The 19,488-nt window shown below is 34.5% G+C and overlaps 1 protein-coding gene across 2 annotated transcripts in view; it reads right to left on the reverse strand.

Annotated features, from left to right (window-relative positions):
- LOC138695760 (clavesin-1) overlaps nucleotides 1–19,488 on the reverse strand; it is a 68,017-nt gene that overhangs the window by 13,913 nt on the left and 34,616 nt on the right. For both annotated transcript variants that reach the window (XM_069819939.1, XM_069819940.1), the window contains exon 2: nucleotides 1,485–1,694. In XM_069819939.1, coding sequence (XP_069676040.1) covers nucleotides 1,485–1,686 — 202 coding nt within the window. In that variant the 5' untranslated portion in view covers nucleotides 1,687–1,694. The remainder of the gene's footprint in view (nucleotides 1–1,484; nucleotides 1,695–19,488) is intronic.

Raw genomic sequence — 19,488 nt, forward strand, 5'->3', positions numbered from 1 at the left:
GAGATGGCAGGACTGTGACCCATTTTCAAGTTGCACACCACTTCAGTGGGCCACTCCGTGCATGACATGAATCTACGGAGAGTTATGTCATGTACTAGAGTGAGTGTAATATAGCTGAAATAAGATATTTACATATTTTTTAACGTATATAAAGTAACAGAAGCCAATCTATTCAATTTATTCCGTTATTGGAAGTAAAAATATGTCTATTTACTGCTTGTTCAATTCAAAGTGTGTCATGGCTTGCTGTATGCCGTCATGTGGCTAGTCGATGAGCCTAGAGAATTCAGTCTTCCTACACTTCCGCAGAGGCGTATTACCTATGTGCCAGAGAAGTTGCCTATCAAGTACGGGGTTCATTCTGAAGAGTACTTACCGATACGTACGGTAACGCCTGCAGTGGCAGGAATGTGAAAGTTTGGAAACACGTACTGAGGTGAGTTTTTTTCTTACTGTCGGGATATGGGGAGAGGGTTAAAAGGATTACTTACGTAGCCTATTTGTTGACATTAACTTTGACGGTCAACATGGACACGGAACATTTTATTTGTATTGTGGAAAGTTGCCGTACGCAACCGATGATAACAAATACCCTGCGTACGATTTGCCCGCGCAAAACACAGTTCGAAAGAGGTTATGGTAGCACACAGACCGTACACACCGCCATCTGTTGCTACGACGTTCAAGTTATACCGTACACGTTCTCAAGTTCAAATTGAACGCCTTGATTAATAGGCAACTTCTCTGACATAAAATCTGAAACTCGCTTCAAATCGCTGATTCACAACAGTAACGTCATGACACACTTTGAAATGAACACCCTGTATAAGCAATATAGGCCTAAAGCATTTATGTTTGAAGCAATCCTTAGTTACAGCATTTAGATTTACTCACGTTATTTTGTATACGTTAGAAAACATGTAAATAACTTATTTTAGTCATATTACAAGGAAGGTATATATCCAATGGTATTATCTAAACTCCGAGCGCTCCATATATAACCTTGAGTTGATACAGCGTTGTTAAACAATTGAATTGGAAAGAATAAAAAAGATTGATGCCAACTGTACTCAAGTCATAATACTGCATCACGACGCATTGAAATGATACGTAATGAATACTGAATTGAAGAGTGATGGTAGGATGAGGAGAAAAAAACGGGAGAACCCCGAGAAAAGCTTTTTCCACCATAAATACGGCGCCATTGCCGGTATTCGAACCCGAGTCCGCAGTAATCGTAAACCAGCGCCCCTCCAACTGAGCTACCGAGGCGGTTTAGCTGACCTTTGTTCGGAAGTGAAATAGAGCTGAGAGGCTTGATGCAAATCAAGCTTTCAGGTATAACTCCCTGTAAAGTTGATTTGGATAATTTTGAGAGAAAAATTATCTAAAAATGATGTTCGTCGGTCACAAGTGAAGGTGCTACGGGAAGAAAAGTACACTTTTTGAGCGAATAAATCGCCACAGAGAGGAACTGCGTATACCTGTGCGACATCGTTTGATGTCTGGATGTTTCTCGATCCACTCCCTCATCTGCTGCAGCGCGTGCACGCGAGTGGCGTCGTCCTCCCGCAGCTCCGTCTGTGCCAGGAGACGCAGTTCTTCGCTCAGACGACATTCTGAGCCATCGTCTTCTGGTTTGGGCGAAAACAAAGGGGAATCTTCTCCCTCCTCCCCCACGCCCATTGCAGCACCTGAAATATCAGAAGAGAAAACAGCGTTATCGCTTGCATAGTGTGGATAAATATTACAAAATGTCTTCTCTTTGATTAACGTTGCGCAACACTTTTTTCTTTGGCAGAGGTGAAAGCTCACTTTGTAGAAGATGCAACAAGGTCAATAATCATCGACGTTGACAGTCTTTTTTTCTCGCTGTACGAGAAAGTTCTGTGATGCTGCAGAGCACTGATACAGAAAGACACTTTTCCATAAAATGTTTCCGGCATATCGTCTGTGTAAAATCTTTGCACTGACCTACTGGATGGATTTTATGCATATAGTTATAAGCAAAGCTCGGAACTTGGGGACTTGTGTGTCGTGTGCATGAGTAAGGTTACAGGCACAACGTACACAAAGCTCACCCTGCAAGTGCTCAGGGACAGTCGTGTGTACTAAGAAAGTGGTCACATCGAATGACAGGAAGACGGACGAGGAAACTGTGTCGTGTCGAAGCCAATGACATTCAGATAATTAATTAGAGGTAAACGGTCTGTTTGAAAATAAGAAAATACGTATTATTCGAATGGGTATTGTATACGTTTGAAAATATATTTCTTAAAATTTAGGTACAGAATTTCGTGAAGGAATTCTGAGGAGATACATTATTTTCTTCGAATGGAGAGTTTATATTTTGTAACTTGTGTCAAACACAAACTAGAGATTGGAAACGGACATTCATTGAAATACATCGCAGTCCCTTAAATCGGTGGAAAATTTGTCCATAGCCATGGATCAAGTCGTAGTGGAACCTTCCCTAGTAGTGACAGAAATTGAAAACTATTTTCGAGACAAATTTAGGATACTTATCTTTCTCAGATACGAGATCAGCTAGCAACTACTGAAAATCGAACAGGAAACAGTGACAGTGAAAACATTCAATACTTTATTTCGGTCTAAGACTTTATAATACAATTACAAACCATTTTTCAAATTTGAAATTCTTTAAAATTGAAGCTTTTAAAAAATAAATTTGTAAAATTATCCACGATATAATATAATATCAACAAATGTATTTTTTTTTTACCTTTTATTTCTGTCGACTATACTCATGTTTTTATTGAATATCACTGGTTTCTGTCGGATTGTCAGTTTATATTAAATGTGTATTTTTCTCTCTTTTCCTCTTTCTTCTTTATTCTTGCTCTTGTGTTGTATTTATTGGTTTGAATTAAGTTACTCACTGTATTTAGTAAAGTGTCCTTGTAAATTTTGTGTTATATTATTGACTAAGACCACACCGTACACGAGCCTGGCTCTTACGGTAGTGGCTAGAAACATTTTTGTTTTATAAATGTAATTTGTATTCAGTAGGTAGTTAGTTAAAATAAATAAAATAAAAAAATTAATTTTGCTCCCGTCACTTCATGTGTCGTGGAAATAAGTTTCTTTCGTTTCAAATCATGTTTAACTAACAGACGAAGAAGGTATGGGTTCGAAAAATATTCGAATGTATGTAGTCATACACTGTAATAAAATATACAGAGCAGAACTGTAAATTTGATATATTTTGCATGTTTATTCATATATATGCTATAAAATTACTTGTTTCAACCTACCATAATATTATCATTATGTTGTTCCAGCCAGGAACCACTTTTATAGCAGACCTTACAGTACCTCCGTGCTGGAAGCGGGAGTTTGTTGACATTGAAGTCCGGTCGCTTAGCCACGTGTAAAGACACAAGTCCCCAAGTTCCGAGTTTTGATAATAAGTTATATAGGTATAGTTATTAATCAAGTGGGGTTGGGTCTTTTTAATATACTTAATGGCGGTGTGGTGTAGATATTTATATGCGTGGTTCTCTTCAGTATTGGCTCGAGAGAGCGCAAAAAATTAGACCAAAAGGTATTACTTACTGATAAAATAAGAGGCCTACAAGATTTTTTTTCTAGCCTCCCTATCATTTCAGCAAGATCTCTTAGCAGGATAAAATGATTTTACCCTCTACATTTCAAGCTATACATGCAGCAGCTATACCAAGATGCTATGTCTATTGTTCGAAAGCATAGCAAACCTGACTTTTTTAACTTTCACCTACAATCCACAATGACCTGAAATAGCTATTGCTTTACTCCCACATGAAAAACCCACTGATCGTCCTGACATTGTTACTTGCGTTTTCGCGTTCAAACTAAAAAACTGAAGGTGGATAGGTTCAAGAAAAAGTATTTGGCATAAAAAAACATTCAGAGGAACTATTTTCATTATTATGGAAGCAAATAACTTTCAGAATGTCTGGTATTCTTCATTGAAAATAAATCTGAAAAATGTTTATTTGAACGTTTAATGAACTTGTTTGCAGCATTTGCTGCACAAGCCACTAGTTTTATTTATTTCAAAATATATATTACCAACCGCGGATCCCCTGATAAGTGTTGGCACCCCTGCCTTATAATACTTATCTGGGGCAGTGTCCTGGGATGCGGTAGTTTTAGTATCTACAACGTTGTGAGGTAGTTCTAGCGTTCTACTGATGGAGAAAGACCAATAGAACAAACTGTCTAATGCAAATTATTAATTAAATTATTAATTAAAATTTGTTTGAAGGAACGTTTCGATTATCCATCTAAATTAATGTATTCTGAATTTAATGTATTTAATATTGAACAAATTTATAAGTATACGCTGTTAAAATTTTATCATAAAAATCGTAATAAGTTTGTATTACAGACACATAATTATGACACAAGACGAAATATTAATTCAATATTAGTAGAGTCCACACCTGTGGAGTAACGGTCAGCGCGTCTGGCTGCGAAACCAGGTGGCCCGGGTTCGAATCCCGGTCGGGGCAAATTACCTGATTGAGGTTTTTCCGGGGTTTTCCCTCAACCCAATACGAGCAAATGCTGGGTAACTTTCGGTGCTGGACCCCGGATTCATTTCACCGGCATTACCACCTTCATTTCACTCAGACGCTAAATAACCTGAGATGTTGATACAACGTCGTAAAATAACCCAATAAAAAAAAAACATTAGTAGAACCTAAATGTCTCACATCTGCTGGTCTAAAGCATAGCATTAATTTTGGCCCTCGGTTGTACAATGCTTTAACTAAATTACACCCACAACTTCTAACATGTAACCCACTAACATATAACAAGAAAATTAGAAACGTGTTAATATCTTCAATTTGATTAAATAAATTTATAGCCTATGTGTATGAATTAATCAACCTATATTATATTTGTATTCTGTAATTTTGAAATATATATTAGTACTACTTTTCACGTGCGATATTATTCTTCTCTAGTGTTAATATTATATTATATAATTCCATTGCCGCTGTAATTTAAATTTTAGTTCCTATTTTATTTTACTTATTTATTATTATTATTATTATTATTATTATTATTATTATTATTATTATTATTATTATTATTTTAATTTTCTATATTTATCTTATATTAATATTGTATCATATAATTTCTGTAACTGTAATTTTAATTTTATTTCCTATTTTATTTTATTTTATATTCTCTTATAGGCCTATTAATATTATATCTGAACTGCGACCGAACACGAGCGCTGCTCATTCGGTCTCAAATTTTGTTAATGCTACTGTATCTCCTTTTTTATATTGTTTGTATTATTTTATTTCTAATTCTCTTGTTTGTTTGTAATTGTATTCTTTATTCTGTATATTTACATTTAAATAAATAAATAAATAAATAAATAAATAAATAAATAAAATATAATACGACAGCAGCTTTAACTGGAAGGTCAAGGACTGGAGCGCCGTACTCCAGAATGGGAGCAAGATCCGGATTTTTATTTGCTTGTTGTTTCGGAAGCGGAGAACCTTGTCTGGGTGTTTGTTACAAGTGAGAGTCTTCTTCGCTGGCGGAGAAAGTTAACAAGCTGGTAATTCCCGTTGTTCACGTCTTTCCTATGGCCCTCACTTTCTCCGACTTCTAGCCGCTGCTTAGAAATCATGCCATTTGGCTCTCAACATGAACTGGAGCTCTTCCGACCTTGTACGACAAACCTGCTGCTCTGTAAAACTCATAGTCATCAGCAAGACAAAAATGCCACTTTTCTTTTCTCAGACTTATTACTTTTTTCCATACACTTTCCGATGAAAGTAAACTGTGTTTCATTTCTGTTCAAGATAGTGTTGCGATTCCCTCGACTAGTAAAGAAATATTTTAATAGTAGAAGTATGTGCTATCCCTCTTACAGGCAGGAAACTGCAAGGTGTATAGGTAGGTAGACGTCCCGTGTTCTCGTAATCTCGGAACTAGGAGTAAATGACCACTTTATTTGAGGAAAAAATGTGGGTCTATTTATTTGAGAAGAGGTAAATGAGTCCCACATTCTCATGAAGATATGACGAAGAAAAAATGTACAGTGTCTGAATCTCTTTTCCCTTCATTGCCTTACATATTGACCATGCAGAAAATTACATTTTAATCTAAGTCATGAACTCATGATTTTGTTTGTTCCTGCTTTCAAGGTCTGTTCTGTTACTGGCAACAATTTATTTGTTAGTTCGAACTATACCTATATTATGTGGGTTGTATTCAGATTTACGTGTAAAGGCTCATTCACAATGAAAATTAAACATAACGTAAGCGTTAACTTAAAGAATATAACATTACGGTAAAATCAAGAAGTCATACCATCATTCACGATGGGAACATAAACATAACAGCAAACATACTTGGTAACCATGGAAACATAACAACGACGCCATTTCCTCATATTCTGTCGTATACTTCAGCGCTCCACGATTGTGCAATGTTTTTAATCACGTAAGCATAAGCATGGAAGTCTGGAGTTTGCAAACTTTCATGTTAACGTCTTACGGTAATGTTTATGTCAATGCTTATGTGAATCATTGTGAATGATCCCATTTGGTAGCCTGGGCGCAAACTTCTGTGTTTATGTTACGGTTATGTTTAATTTTCATTGTGAATTATTCTTCTCAATTTATTTGTTAATATGGACTGGAAATGTGAATTACTAGCATATAAAAGCATTCTTCGCATTTGTATAATTTTATTTTCAGTTTGTAGAAGTGTTCTTACTGTATCAGTTTACTCGTATTTGTTAATATGAACTGAATATTCAAGCACTACTCTTTATCCTTGTTTGTAAACTGTATGTTTACAGTAATGAATACCGCTAGAGGTTTAATTCGTATTTTCTTTTGCAAACAATTTTGATTAAAAGTTCAGATCATCAGTCGACTATAAATTTAACACAAAAAAAATTAAATTCTGAACACTTCGATGGTCAAGTGCATGTGCCACGCAGTTTTGACTTTCAGCATATCATCAGCTCGGAAGCGCTACTGCGATAACAACTGTTATGTTAATGAAGACTTTGTACCAAGTATCTGTCAGAGCGAAAGACAAATGAAATACGTAATTTCAAACGAATTTCAGTTAAGAGTACAGCGATAAAAACATACCAACAAATATTCATTTGTGTAAATTTAATATACCACCGTACTCTTTTTGTTGTTTTTTTTTTTTGGTGCGGAAGAAAGGCCCAAAGGCTAGCACTTACCTCCCTGAAAACGTACTAAGCCCCCTCTACACGCCACTTACGATACTACATCACCGTTTTGGATTAATGTTATTGAAATGATGACTAATATGAAAATGGAGAGTGATAGTTGTTGGAGGGAAGCGAGAGAATGCGAGAAAAATCGTCAGGAACCTTGGCTTTGTCAACCACAATTACAATGTCCTCAGTCATGTCGGTCAACTGGGCAACCAGGGCGGCATGTGATGCACTTTCTGAAAACTCATTTCTTAAGCTGTTGCAAAACTGGGACATTTTGTTGACTGAGAATTTTAATTTGTTATTCATATCAGGAAACTATACTAGCTAATCCTGCAGCGTCGAGGCCAGGCCAAAGTATCGTGCCTGGACTCGCTGCGCTGGTTCGAGTCCTCTTAGGGAAGAAATTTTCTCGTGAAATTTCGACCAGTACATGAGACCGGTGCCCACCCAGCAACATACTGAATTTGGGGAGCTACGCTAAGTAGCGAGATCTAGTTTCGAAAACCAGCTGTAATGGCTGGAGGGAGGATCATCCTGCTGAGCACACGTTACCCCCCCGTACTGGATGGATGATCGTTCACCTTTGCTGAGGTCAGCAGTCGGCTGGTCGGCCTTGGCCCTTCATGGGCTGTCGCGCCACGGATGATGCTTTTCATTATTATTATTATTATTATTATTATTATTATTATTATTATTATTATTATATTATTATTATTATTATCATCATCATCATCATCATCATTCTTCAATTATTATTATTTGAGCTTAATTTTCCAGTCATATTAGAATCTCAACTGAAGCCTTCACACCGAAGAGTCTGGAGTTCAATTTCCTGCAAGTGCTGAGAGATTTCTAGTGAGAAAAGTTATGGCGAGACTGTTTTCTCGACATTTGTATTCCCTGATATATCCACTCCACTATTTTAGTGCTGCTGTATCGATTCTGAATAACCTCTGTGATTTAATAATAATAATAATAATAATAATAATAATAATAATAATAATAATAATAATAATAATAATGATTTATTTTAGCTGGCAGAGTTAAGGCCGTAAGGCCTTCTCTTCCACTCAACCAGCAAAAAGTGTATATACATATGCATGAACTTACAAAGAATTCAACAAACAAAGAATTCAACAACAAGGGCCGTTAAGGGCCTCACGTGTCGCTACCTATATGTAGATCAGGAATAAAAAAGTTAGGCCTTCAGACAACAGCTCGTGCAGTATTGACCTGGAATTTCTGTCTTCTCCTTCACTTGTAAGTTATCGCGGTAATTGGGCGAGGAAGGATAACGCTGAGAACAATGCCCGTGGAGACGGCAGGACCTTCTACGCTGTGTACCCGGTCTGATGAAATGAGGTGAATGCTGCACTGCAACGGAAGCGTTGATTGTTCTCGTATATAAAAATATCTCCTACCCCTCAAACAAACCATTAGGGAGCTGTTATTGTTGGGTGTGACGTCATGCAATTGATGACGAATCTTTTCTTAAGAATGAAAATTGTAAACGAAATGTGGGTCACGGCGTATAAGGATCGCCCCCACAATGCATCTGAGGCCACACATCTTTCTCAGCCATGGCATGCACCTCCTCTATTAGCACAGATTCACCGCCAATGTTTCAGACTCATTGCATGACCAGAGCGAGTTGGTTGAGTGAAATAAATAAATAAAATTGTTTATGTGATATCGGTACCACACAAAGGAATAGAAAGTTCTGATCCAGAAATATAATCTAGGCCTCCTATTTCCGAATTCTGCACCCTAATACAAAACGAACAAAGAAATGATTACATATAGCTCAGCTTATCACATTATAGATGTACCATTATCGGAAAATATTTTTGTTTTCATATTTTCTGATAATGGTATATCTATAATGTGATAAGCTCAGCTATATATAATCATAATTTTCCTTACTGCGTGTACTTAAAAATATTGTATTCATTGTATGCTTTGTACTACACTATTTCATTACTACTATTATTATTATTATTCCTATTCTTCTTCTTCTTCTTCTTCTTCTTATTATTATTATTATTATTATTATTATTATTATTATTATTATTATTGTTACTACTATTCTTATTTTTATCATTATTATTATTATTATTATTATTATTATTATTATTATTATTATTATTATTGTTACTACTATTCTTATTTTTATCATTATTATTATTATTTATTACAATTATTATTATTACTACTACTATTCTTATTTTTTATCATTATTATTATTATTATTATTATTATTATTATTATTATTATCAATAATTGTCTTATTTTTTATACTTTGTATATCTCATTTATTTTGACCTGCTGTTCACATTTTATTATGCGTTTTCTTTTCTTTTTGTATGTTATATATTATGTCTGATTTCTACTTACTTGTTGTTTACATTTTATTATTATTATCTTATTCAGTTTTGTGTGTAAAATTGTAGTGTACTTTATAAATTTGTAGTGTTTTTTGTAACGCAGTTTTACTCCTGGTTGAGTTTTAGATAAGGCCGTATGACCTTAACTCTGCCAGGTTAAATAAATAAATAAATAATAATAATAATAATAATAATTATTATTATTATTATTATTATTATTATTATTATTATTATTATTATTATTATTATTATTATTATTATAAAACAAAAGTTGTGCTATACGAGATTAAGAAGAGACAAAGAAAGGTAAACAAAAAATAAACAAGGGAACCGTGGTTACCAAGTTGCCGTTGAATATGTCATGTATTTGTGTATAAAGGTATGTTTTTAATTTTATAAACAGTACTGTACGTACTCGGCACGCTTGCTTTGCATTCACATTCTATCTTATCTGTAGACGACGGAATACTTAAGTCTTCTTCAATATAACAAACAAATTGTACCAAAATCGTAAACCATAATAACTAGTTCAAATCTGAATACAGATTTAAAAGCCTCGTATTTACTCATATATTTCAGTCGCAATATGAATAGGTAAGTACCGGTACAGCTCTTGTACTTTGGGCGTGGCAAGCGATGGAATATGGGGAGTGACAGAGAATAGTTTGATATTTACAATAATTTTATAAAAATATGTAAAATATTAATTGTGGAATAATAGTTATTTTCGATACAAGTGTTAAAAATAACATTTTATCTTGTGAATAAGGATGTTTGCAAAACGAGGCCACAGGCCTAGTGGAGCAAACCCTATGAAAAAAAAAAAAATCATTTTTAACAATTGACTAAATGGTGATCTTACTTTATTGAACGGCTACGATTGGTGTCCTGTCACATCTGGTGAGAAATATTTGACATTCAACACAAACATTTGAAAGTCAGTATTAAAAATACTTTCCGCACGCTACTCTATAATAGCCAGTTTTAACACGTTTGGCTAGATTTAAAAAATGTACCATCGGGAATGGCTGTATAGAAATTAATTATATAGATCGAAAGCTCTTCACTTCCTCTTTAAGATTTATTTATAGTTTTGTGTTGTCTGTCCTTTACAGGTACTGGGTTATTGGCATTTAACACAGGCTCGTAGATTAAAGTTATTGAACGATAAAACTAAAACACGATACAATAAAAACGTAATAGGAAAGAAAGAGAGGAGGGAAAAACACGTAAGAAACAAAGAAAACGAAAAGAAATAGGAAATAAAAAAGAAGGAAAGGTAAATTTGAAAGAAGGAAACAGAAAATGTGCGATATAGATAATTTCCATTGTTAATACAGTTTTATAACGTTTACAGGGGGCGCTGAAACACACGAAGGCTGTTTCTACGATGCTTTTAAATTTGTGGTTGGGTTCCCGATTTACGGGGCTTCTAAGAACAACAAATTGTAGCGTGATCTCCTTCTGTAGGGAAGTAAAACGGGGGGGGGGGGTGTTTTATATTTGGAATACGTAGAGACACGTGAAATAACTTTATCCCAGAATGAGAGGCTCCGTAAATCCTTGCATTGAGAACTATTGTTCTGTTTATTCAGGTCATGGATTGAACAGTTCAAAGCTCAACTATATTTTACGTATTAGTAATTGTATAGTAGATATTGATTTATACATATGGCATTAATGCGCTATTGGTTAATAAAGAACTACAACAATATAGCCTATTGTTCATAATTCTGCAAATTCATGTAGCTGAATAATGTTACTGATGATCCCAACACTAGTATAGAAACAGCGTCATTTTATTTAAGTACCAGCTACAACAACAACAACAACTTACTGGCTTTTAAGGAACCCGGAGGTTCATTGCCGTCCTCACATAAGCCCGCCGTGGTCCCTATCCTGAGCAAGATTAATCCAGTCTCTACCATCATATCCCATCTCCCTCAAATCCATTTTAATATTATCTTCCCATCTACGTCTCGGCCTCCCCAAAGGTCTTTTTCCCTCCGGCCTCCCAACTAACACTCTATATGCATTTCTGGATTCGCCCATACGTGCTACATGTCCTGCCCATCTCAAACGTCTGGATTTAATGTTCATAATTATGTCAGCTGAAGAATACAATGCGTGAAGCAACAACAACAACAATAATAATAATAATAATAATAATAATAATAATAATAATAATAATAATAATAATAATATAGGATTTACAATGAAGTAGGGTTATTTATTTATTTATTTATTTATTTATTTATTTATTTATGTCTATAACAGGGCAAAGCCCCAATTACAATAGACAGTACAGATTTGTTTAAAAAACACAGAATTGCATATAACATGAAAAAAGATTATTATTATTATTATTATTATTATTATTATTATTATTATTATTATTATTATTATTATTATTATTTAGTCTGACTTTTTATGTCATGTTATAATTTTTCATAAACTATGTTTCCACGTTTAAATTATATAATATGTTTTCAGCTTTTATGATAGAGAGAATGTAGTTTTATTGGTCATATAAACGCATATTTTGATATTTTAGCAGGTGAAATGAGTATTAACAGCATATTTTAGTAGCGTTTTGGTGTCCTTTACATCGACAATGTAAGGTAAATTGGGAATCCGTATGGCCAAGAAAAAAATACCATGACAGCACTGGCAGTAGATACAGATTTTCTCATAGTATTTTAAGTGTTTTAATATTAGGTGAAATCAATTTTAACGATACGGAAAGTAATTAAATTTCCTTGAATACTGAAGTTCATTTCCCGGAAATACAGTAATTATGCATTACTATTTCAACTTATGTGAATTACTCTGTTAATTATGTACACAAATCTCTTGTAATTTATTCTGAACATGTAAAGCTATTTTTGATTATTGTAGTTGTTATTTTAGTAATTGTATAATAGTGTAACGTAGAGAGGCGTATTATTTTTCGCCGCGCTAGCTCAATCACAAAATGCAGCCCTCTATTATTGTGAAAACCCGGGATCAGAAATATCCAGCTCATCCAATTTGCAGATGGAAACCATATAACACAATTAAATATTTTTCTTGGCAAACAGGGAGTCGCTACAATATACACAATGTGTTTATTAAATCTATTAAAAAATTACCGTTGTTTGGAATAGGCCTACCTCATACCAGGCTACCAGTGACTTGTATAGGAAGCAGAGAAGCTATGTAATTATTGGAAAGATAATGTAAGCTGGGTATAACAACAGTTATAAACTTATAAGTAAATTAGATTGGAAGAGTTCTGGACAAGTTTTATTTGTGTTTTGAATATTTATCTGCAGTATGGGGACCACAAGGACAGAAACCAGTTACATTTGGTGGGCACTAGCCTGACAAGTTTCCCTGTTGGTGTTCTTAATTTCACTGATTTCTATTGCATAACAATCAATCGACCACCTCTGTGGTGTAGGGTCAGCATGCTGGTCTCTTACGCTGAGGGCCCGGGTTCGATTCCCGGTCGGGTTGAATTTCCTGGTTGAGGTATTTCAACCGTAAGACAAATGCCAGGAAATTCGGGCCACTACATCCCTGAAAATCGCCGGCCTCATTCATCACCGAAATCATATTCATAACAAATCAGTAATACATATACAGTCGCCATCTAGTTCACAACAATAGAACCAGTCTCAACAATAGTACACAGGCCTTCGGATTTCAACCAGAGATTAGCTCGCGATATGACCAGAGATGTTAAAGCGAGTATAAATAACAGCGAGGGAAAAAAAAACACAATCAATCTCCCTAAAACATAGGAATAACGAAAATTTCCATCATGTTCATAACGAGAAAATTAACTGTTGATAAATACGGACTTCACAAAACTCTGTCTTTAACATTTGCCTGCTTCCACCCGCTTCACTATTTGTCGTCCCTTACAGTGAACTTAACAAAACTTCTACTCCTAATTTTTTAATTATGGTTTATTAACGACGCTCTTGTGATTGCCAGTGGGCAATACCCATAAACAAGTGTCAAGTTATTTTATTTTGTTTTATTTTTGTTCATGCTCGACCATGCCGAAATGTAGTAATTATACACCTGGTAGCAGCCCTTTAATGGACCTCATTAAAGTACACCTATTCATTAAAGTTCAGGTGTTCCACCAATCAGAAACCACCATTGTAGCAATATGAAAGCGCAAGTATCGATTATTCTCGGATATGCAATCGAAAGACAACTAGCGAAACGTCACGGAGGCTGGAAATCCAATACTGTCGCAGAAGGTTGTGTTCTGTTACTATAATAATTAGCGTTAATTGTAAATAATATTCAAATAAATTCAATTTGTCATCTCGTTTTTCAATGTCTAAATCAATTTCAAGGTTATATCAAGATTAATGTTTATTTTACTCTCTAGATTATATCAAGGTCAATGACATTTGTTTCTAGGAAAGAATCAATACTTTCGCGTCTGCGCACATCTCACAATTTACGAGATATTGCACAAGGTCAGTTCCGCTCCCCAGTCAGAAAAGAATAACATGAATAGTTATGAATAATTTCAAGTTAGAAATACTGTATGGTCGAGCATAAAAAGTCGTATGAAACTTGCCTATAATGGTAATTAAGACGCTCGTATGAAAATTATGAAACTCGCTTGCGCTCGTTTCATAAACATAATCGCGTCTTAATTACTACCATTATATGCTCGTTGCATAATGTACTATTTTCTTTTCTCTGTTCTTGTTATTCTCAACTATAATGTATTTATTTATGTACAATAAAGTTTACTAAATTATAAAAAAAAAAAATTAACGACGCTCGCAACTGTAGAGGTTATATCAGCGTCGCCGGTGTGCCGGAATTTTGTCCCACACGAGTTCTTTCACATGCCAGTAAATCTACTGACATAAGCCTGTCGCATTAAACACACTTAAATGCCATCGACCTGGACCGGGATCGAACCCGCAACCTCGAGCACAGAAGGCCAGCGCTATACCGACTACGCTACCCAGGCCGACTACTCCTCATTTAGGTTACAACATCCAAGGTGTTATGTCATAAATGCTGCAGTGCAATCTCTCCTAATGAGCAAATGACCTTACAAAGATGCTTCTATGTCAGCAACATCTTTTTCTTATTAAATGTGGTGCAACTTGTCATATTAGTGAAGTAATTTTATGCATTTCTCCTTGCATTACGCAAGTTCAATTGTCCATGAAGTGGCTACAGAACTGTATTCATCTCAACTACCAACTTTCTTGTCAACATTCCCTTTCTATTCACAGTTCACTGCCATCACATCGCAAAACTTCAAGCTAGACAACAATCAAGTTATTATCAATATCTCTTGAGTAAATACACCGTCAAACAAAGCACGTGTTTTGTTGCTTTCCTTTCTATTGTTCTTCATTTGAAAGACTGTGAAAGAATTTTGCGCAATTTTTTATTTGAAAATCACGTTTCAAGCTTCTTATACAGCAATATTGTCATTTATGCGTTCTTTGTTCCCTCTGGTGTTTAGAAAGTGCGGTCCCTATACGTAATTTCGACATATTCTAGGACGATGATGTATTGCGTCGACCTAAATTGCGACACTTCAAATGTCTACTAATTTCTATCGGTCATTTTAATAAAAACAAAAACTATTACATTATATAACTCCATCTTGATGATTTTAATAACTGACATGCATCAGTATACACTGGCCGCCTCTTTCTCTTCTTATGTTAATTTAGATTTACTCTCAACTCCTTAGTCCATTGTGCTCTCATCTTTATTTTTGCTGCCTTACAGTTTTCCATTCTTTTATTGGAGTCTTGTGACAGTTCCACTAGTTTTTTAATCTCTTCTGATTGCATATTCGTCTATTTATTTTTCCTATTTCTAATCATGCAGCTTATACTTTCTATTTGTACGCCTATCCATCTACATTTATCACTTGATTTTTCACATTACCTAATAAACAGTATAGGGTTATTCAAAAGTCAAGGAAGATTTCAAAGTCCCATATTTGTTTTAATTAAGTTTATAGGAAAACTAGTGGCTTGTGCAGCAAATGCTGCAAACTAAGTTCATTAGACGTTCAAATAAACATTTTTCAAACTTATTTTCAATGAAGAATACCAGACATTCTGAAAATTATTTGCTTCCACAATAATGAAAGATATTCTCATTGTAGCCAATACTGAAGAGAATCACGCATATAAATATCTACACCACACCGCCATTAAATATATGAAAAAGACCAAACCCCACTTGATTAATAACTATAAAAATATTTGATTTTTAATAATATTATTATCTTACGTAAGTTTTATAGCTTTTAGTAACATATACTATATATACTATATAGCCGCCACTCAGTAAATTATAGAAATCAAGATCTAATTTAAGATATTCTCTACATCTACCTAGGCCTATATAACCCCAAAACGTTTCACTTTCATATCATCAATATAGCATTAATATGTGTAATTAATGAAAAATAGTCACATCATGGCATTAACTATAATAATATTTCATTTCTAATGGTAATAATGTCATCAAACCACCTCAAGTTTTGTAGTTTTTAATATCCAATACATAGCTGTACCCAGAAAATTACACACCACAGAATCGAACCTGTAAATTATTTTTAGTAAGTTAAGTTTTTAATAACCAATTTAATTTGAGCTCTAAATATGTCAGCATTCTTGCAGATCATGGCCTTCGTGTAATATTGTTTACTGTAGTGTGTGTTTTGTTTTATTCTGAAATGCAATTAGCTAGTTATCAAAACTGACGACAGATGGATTTTGGAAAATAGGAAAATTGTGTTGAAAAATTGACATTTCACTGAAAACTACTATTTTTCTGAAAAACTTTGAGTTCCAAGCTTCAAAATGAGGGGTCATTTATTAAAATCCGTTCAGCCGTTTTCCCGTAATTTCCATTACCAGTTCAAATTATATATATAGACAATAATACAAGTCACATGTTCGCAAAAGAATGGGGTTTATTTTCAAAGAAACTCATGCTTCAGTTGTCTCACTTTTGTTGCTATGGCAAATGAAATAAATGAACAGCAACTCAAGCAATTTTGTAATTTTTTTTTATTCACACCAGAAAATAGAGGTTTCATCTCTACAAATGCTAAATGGTCATATTCAATTCTACTATGAATGTAATAGAGATTGTTCCAGATTCAGAACTCTGGACTGAGGTATGGACCTGCAATTTGTCGTCATTGTGGAAGTTTTTAAAAAAAACTTCGAAGAAACCGGTTCCATGGCACACCAAATCAAGTTGCTAGGCAACAGCAGATGAGCTGTGGCGTGCCTTACACCTGAATAAACCCCACTCTTTTATGGATAAAGCTGTGTTATTATTTTCTATTAATTTACTTCTTAACAATGCTAGAGAACTTTTTTTTTCATTTTATTTCATTTATTATATTCCGTAGACCTTACACTAGCAATGAAGCTTTAAGATGTGGAACAAGTCAAAATTTTACAAGATTACAATTACAATTTTTACACGTTTTTTTTTTACAATTTTTACAATATTTTACAATTTTTACAATTTTACAATTTTACAAGTTTGCAATTTTCTACAATTTTTTTACAATTCTCTATAATTTTTTACAATATTTTGGCGAGATGTAGTGAGATGAGGTGAGCCCGAGAATTCGCCAAAAGATTACCTGGCATTTGCCTTATGGTTGGGGAAAACCTCGGTAAAAACCCAACCAGATAATCAGACCAAAGGGGGATAAATGAAGTGAGGCCGAGGACTCGCCATAGACCATCCGGCTTCAGTCCCACAGCTGGGGAAAACCTCGGAAGAAACCAATCAATGAGACCAAACGGGGACCCAACCCAAGCCCGAGCGTAGCTCCGGATCAGGAGACTAGCGAGTCTGCCGACTGAGCTATTTTAAAATCTTTTGTTACTCTTAATAATCCTATATCTCTCAAAATGAAAATTTGAGGTCTTTCATTTATCGTTTTTTTTATTCTTGAATTTTTTTCAACTACACAAGCCATGGCCATGAACCACTGTTATAACCAGGGCCTGAATATATACGCAAGAAAACAAATATACATGTACAACTATTTTCTCGGTTATTTATCGTCGGTGGAATTTGTGATAGTGAGGCCAAGGATACGCCACGTGATTACCCGACATTCGCCTTAAAATTGGGGAAAATTCGGAAAAAATTAAATAGGTAATCAGCCCAAGCGGGAACCGAAAGCAACTCTGGATTATCGGGCAAGCGCTCTACCGCCTGAGCTAGCCGATGGGAATATGTATAAAAGTTAAATAAGCTTACGCATTACATTTAGCTCAGCAGAAGTGAACGATCATCCAATGAGCACGAAGGCAAAGTTGTTCAAGAATGAGTGGTTATAGTGGTGAATACATTACATTTGGTTACTCTGCCCTCCCAAGCCAAAAGGCCGTATCTCAAAACTTGAATATTTTTCAATATTGATGATTTAGTGAATGATCAAAGCGCGCCTACTATCAGGCCAATAGTGATAAAGCTAAATATTATTTTACTTACGTGGTGATTATAATGGCGTTTTTAAAATAAGGTTGAGTAGAATCAATATTCTGCGTCGTGACTACATAACAACTAACAAGCAAATGAAAATTGTGACATGTTTTCAATAATAAACTAGAAAAATTAATCGGAATACACCTTGTATATTAATTTTCATGATCAACAATGAATTAATTATAAGAACTGTGTTTAAACGATGGGAAATGAGCATTCGGGTAGTGGTGATTACATTGCTGAGAACGGATTAAAACACGAAGGATTTGTTACTAATGCAGTTACGTCTAATTTGACTAGAATGGCAAATAGGAAATACTAAGCGAAAAGAACGTATGTCTGAGAAACGGCCTTTTTGCTTAGTAAAATGAACTTCTGCCAAATTCGCTTAGGAATTTATATTAATTTTGAGATACGACTTTCATTAAATCATATTTTAAAGGCACAATTCATTGAGAAACGGCCATTTCCTTTAGGAAATAAATATATTAGCATCTGAACTCTCCAATTATTTCAAAAACTGATTTTCAGAAAATCCTTGACATACGCCCTTTTGGCTTGGGAGGGCAGTACTGTGACATTTTAAGCTTTTACTGTGTTCATGTTAGAAAGAAGTTAGAAAATATAGAGTTTCCAACATGTGTATTCTTTCTTCATGTTCCTTTGCATTTATAATAAAAATCAATTTTTTACACTATTTTATACTTTAAAAATATATAAAATATATTAAATCATTTAATCAACGTCTGATTCTCGAAATATTTGGCTCTGACGTCAGTGTGGAATAAATGCTTTAATCATGTATATTAGGATAATACGAGTAAAAAATAAAATTATTAAATGATTTTGCTCCCTTAACAATGGAATCTTTAAAAATCACAAGCTCGAAACCCTATCAAAAAAATGCATATTGAAAGTATTGCCAAAGTGTTGAAGTCCAAAAATTAATTGCGAATATGTAACAATACATAAAAAAAAGCTTCCAAAAACAGCTTAACACATGAATTTGAGCAATCTTTCATTTCAGTCCGCTGGAACATACCTTCTTTCCATGATTCTTCACTCACTAGGCCTGTAGATCTATTGTAAATACTTTGACTTAGACCTTTTCTATTACACTAGGTAGGACAGAATGAGGGGATGGAAATCCATCACAATTGCTTGAACCTTAATACAGGGACATAATTTTATTTTTACTTCAATTTTTATTGTACCTGAGTTTTTGAATGTACTTCCCTCCCACCCCTTCTACTAATGAAGTTCCAACTCCACACAGAACCAAGACCGCAGATAGTAAGCAGTACTGAGTTACTGAGTATAGTACGTTCCAGAAATATGTTCGCGTTTTCCAGTGAC

The sequence above is a fragment of the Periplaneta americana genome, chromosome 3 (genome assembly GCF_040183065.1).
Source record: "Periplaneta americana isolate PAMFEO1 chromosome 3, P.americana_PAMFEO1_priV1, whole genome shotgun sequence".
Taxonomy (NCBI): Eukaryota; Metazoa; Arthropoda; class Insecta; order Blattodea; family Blattidae; genus Periplaneta; species Periplaneta americana.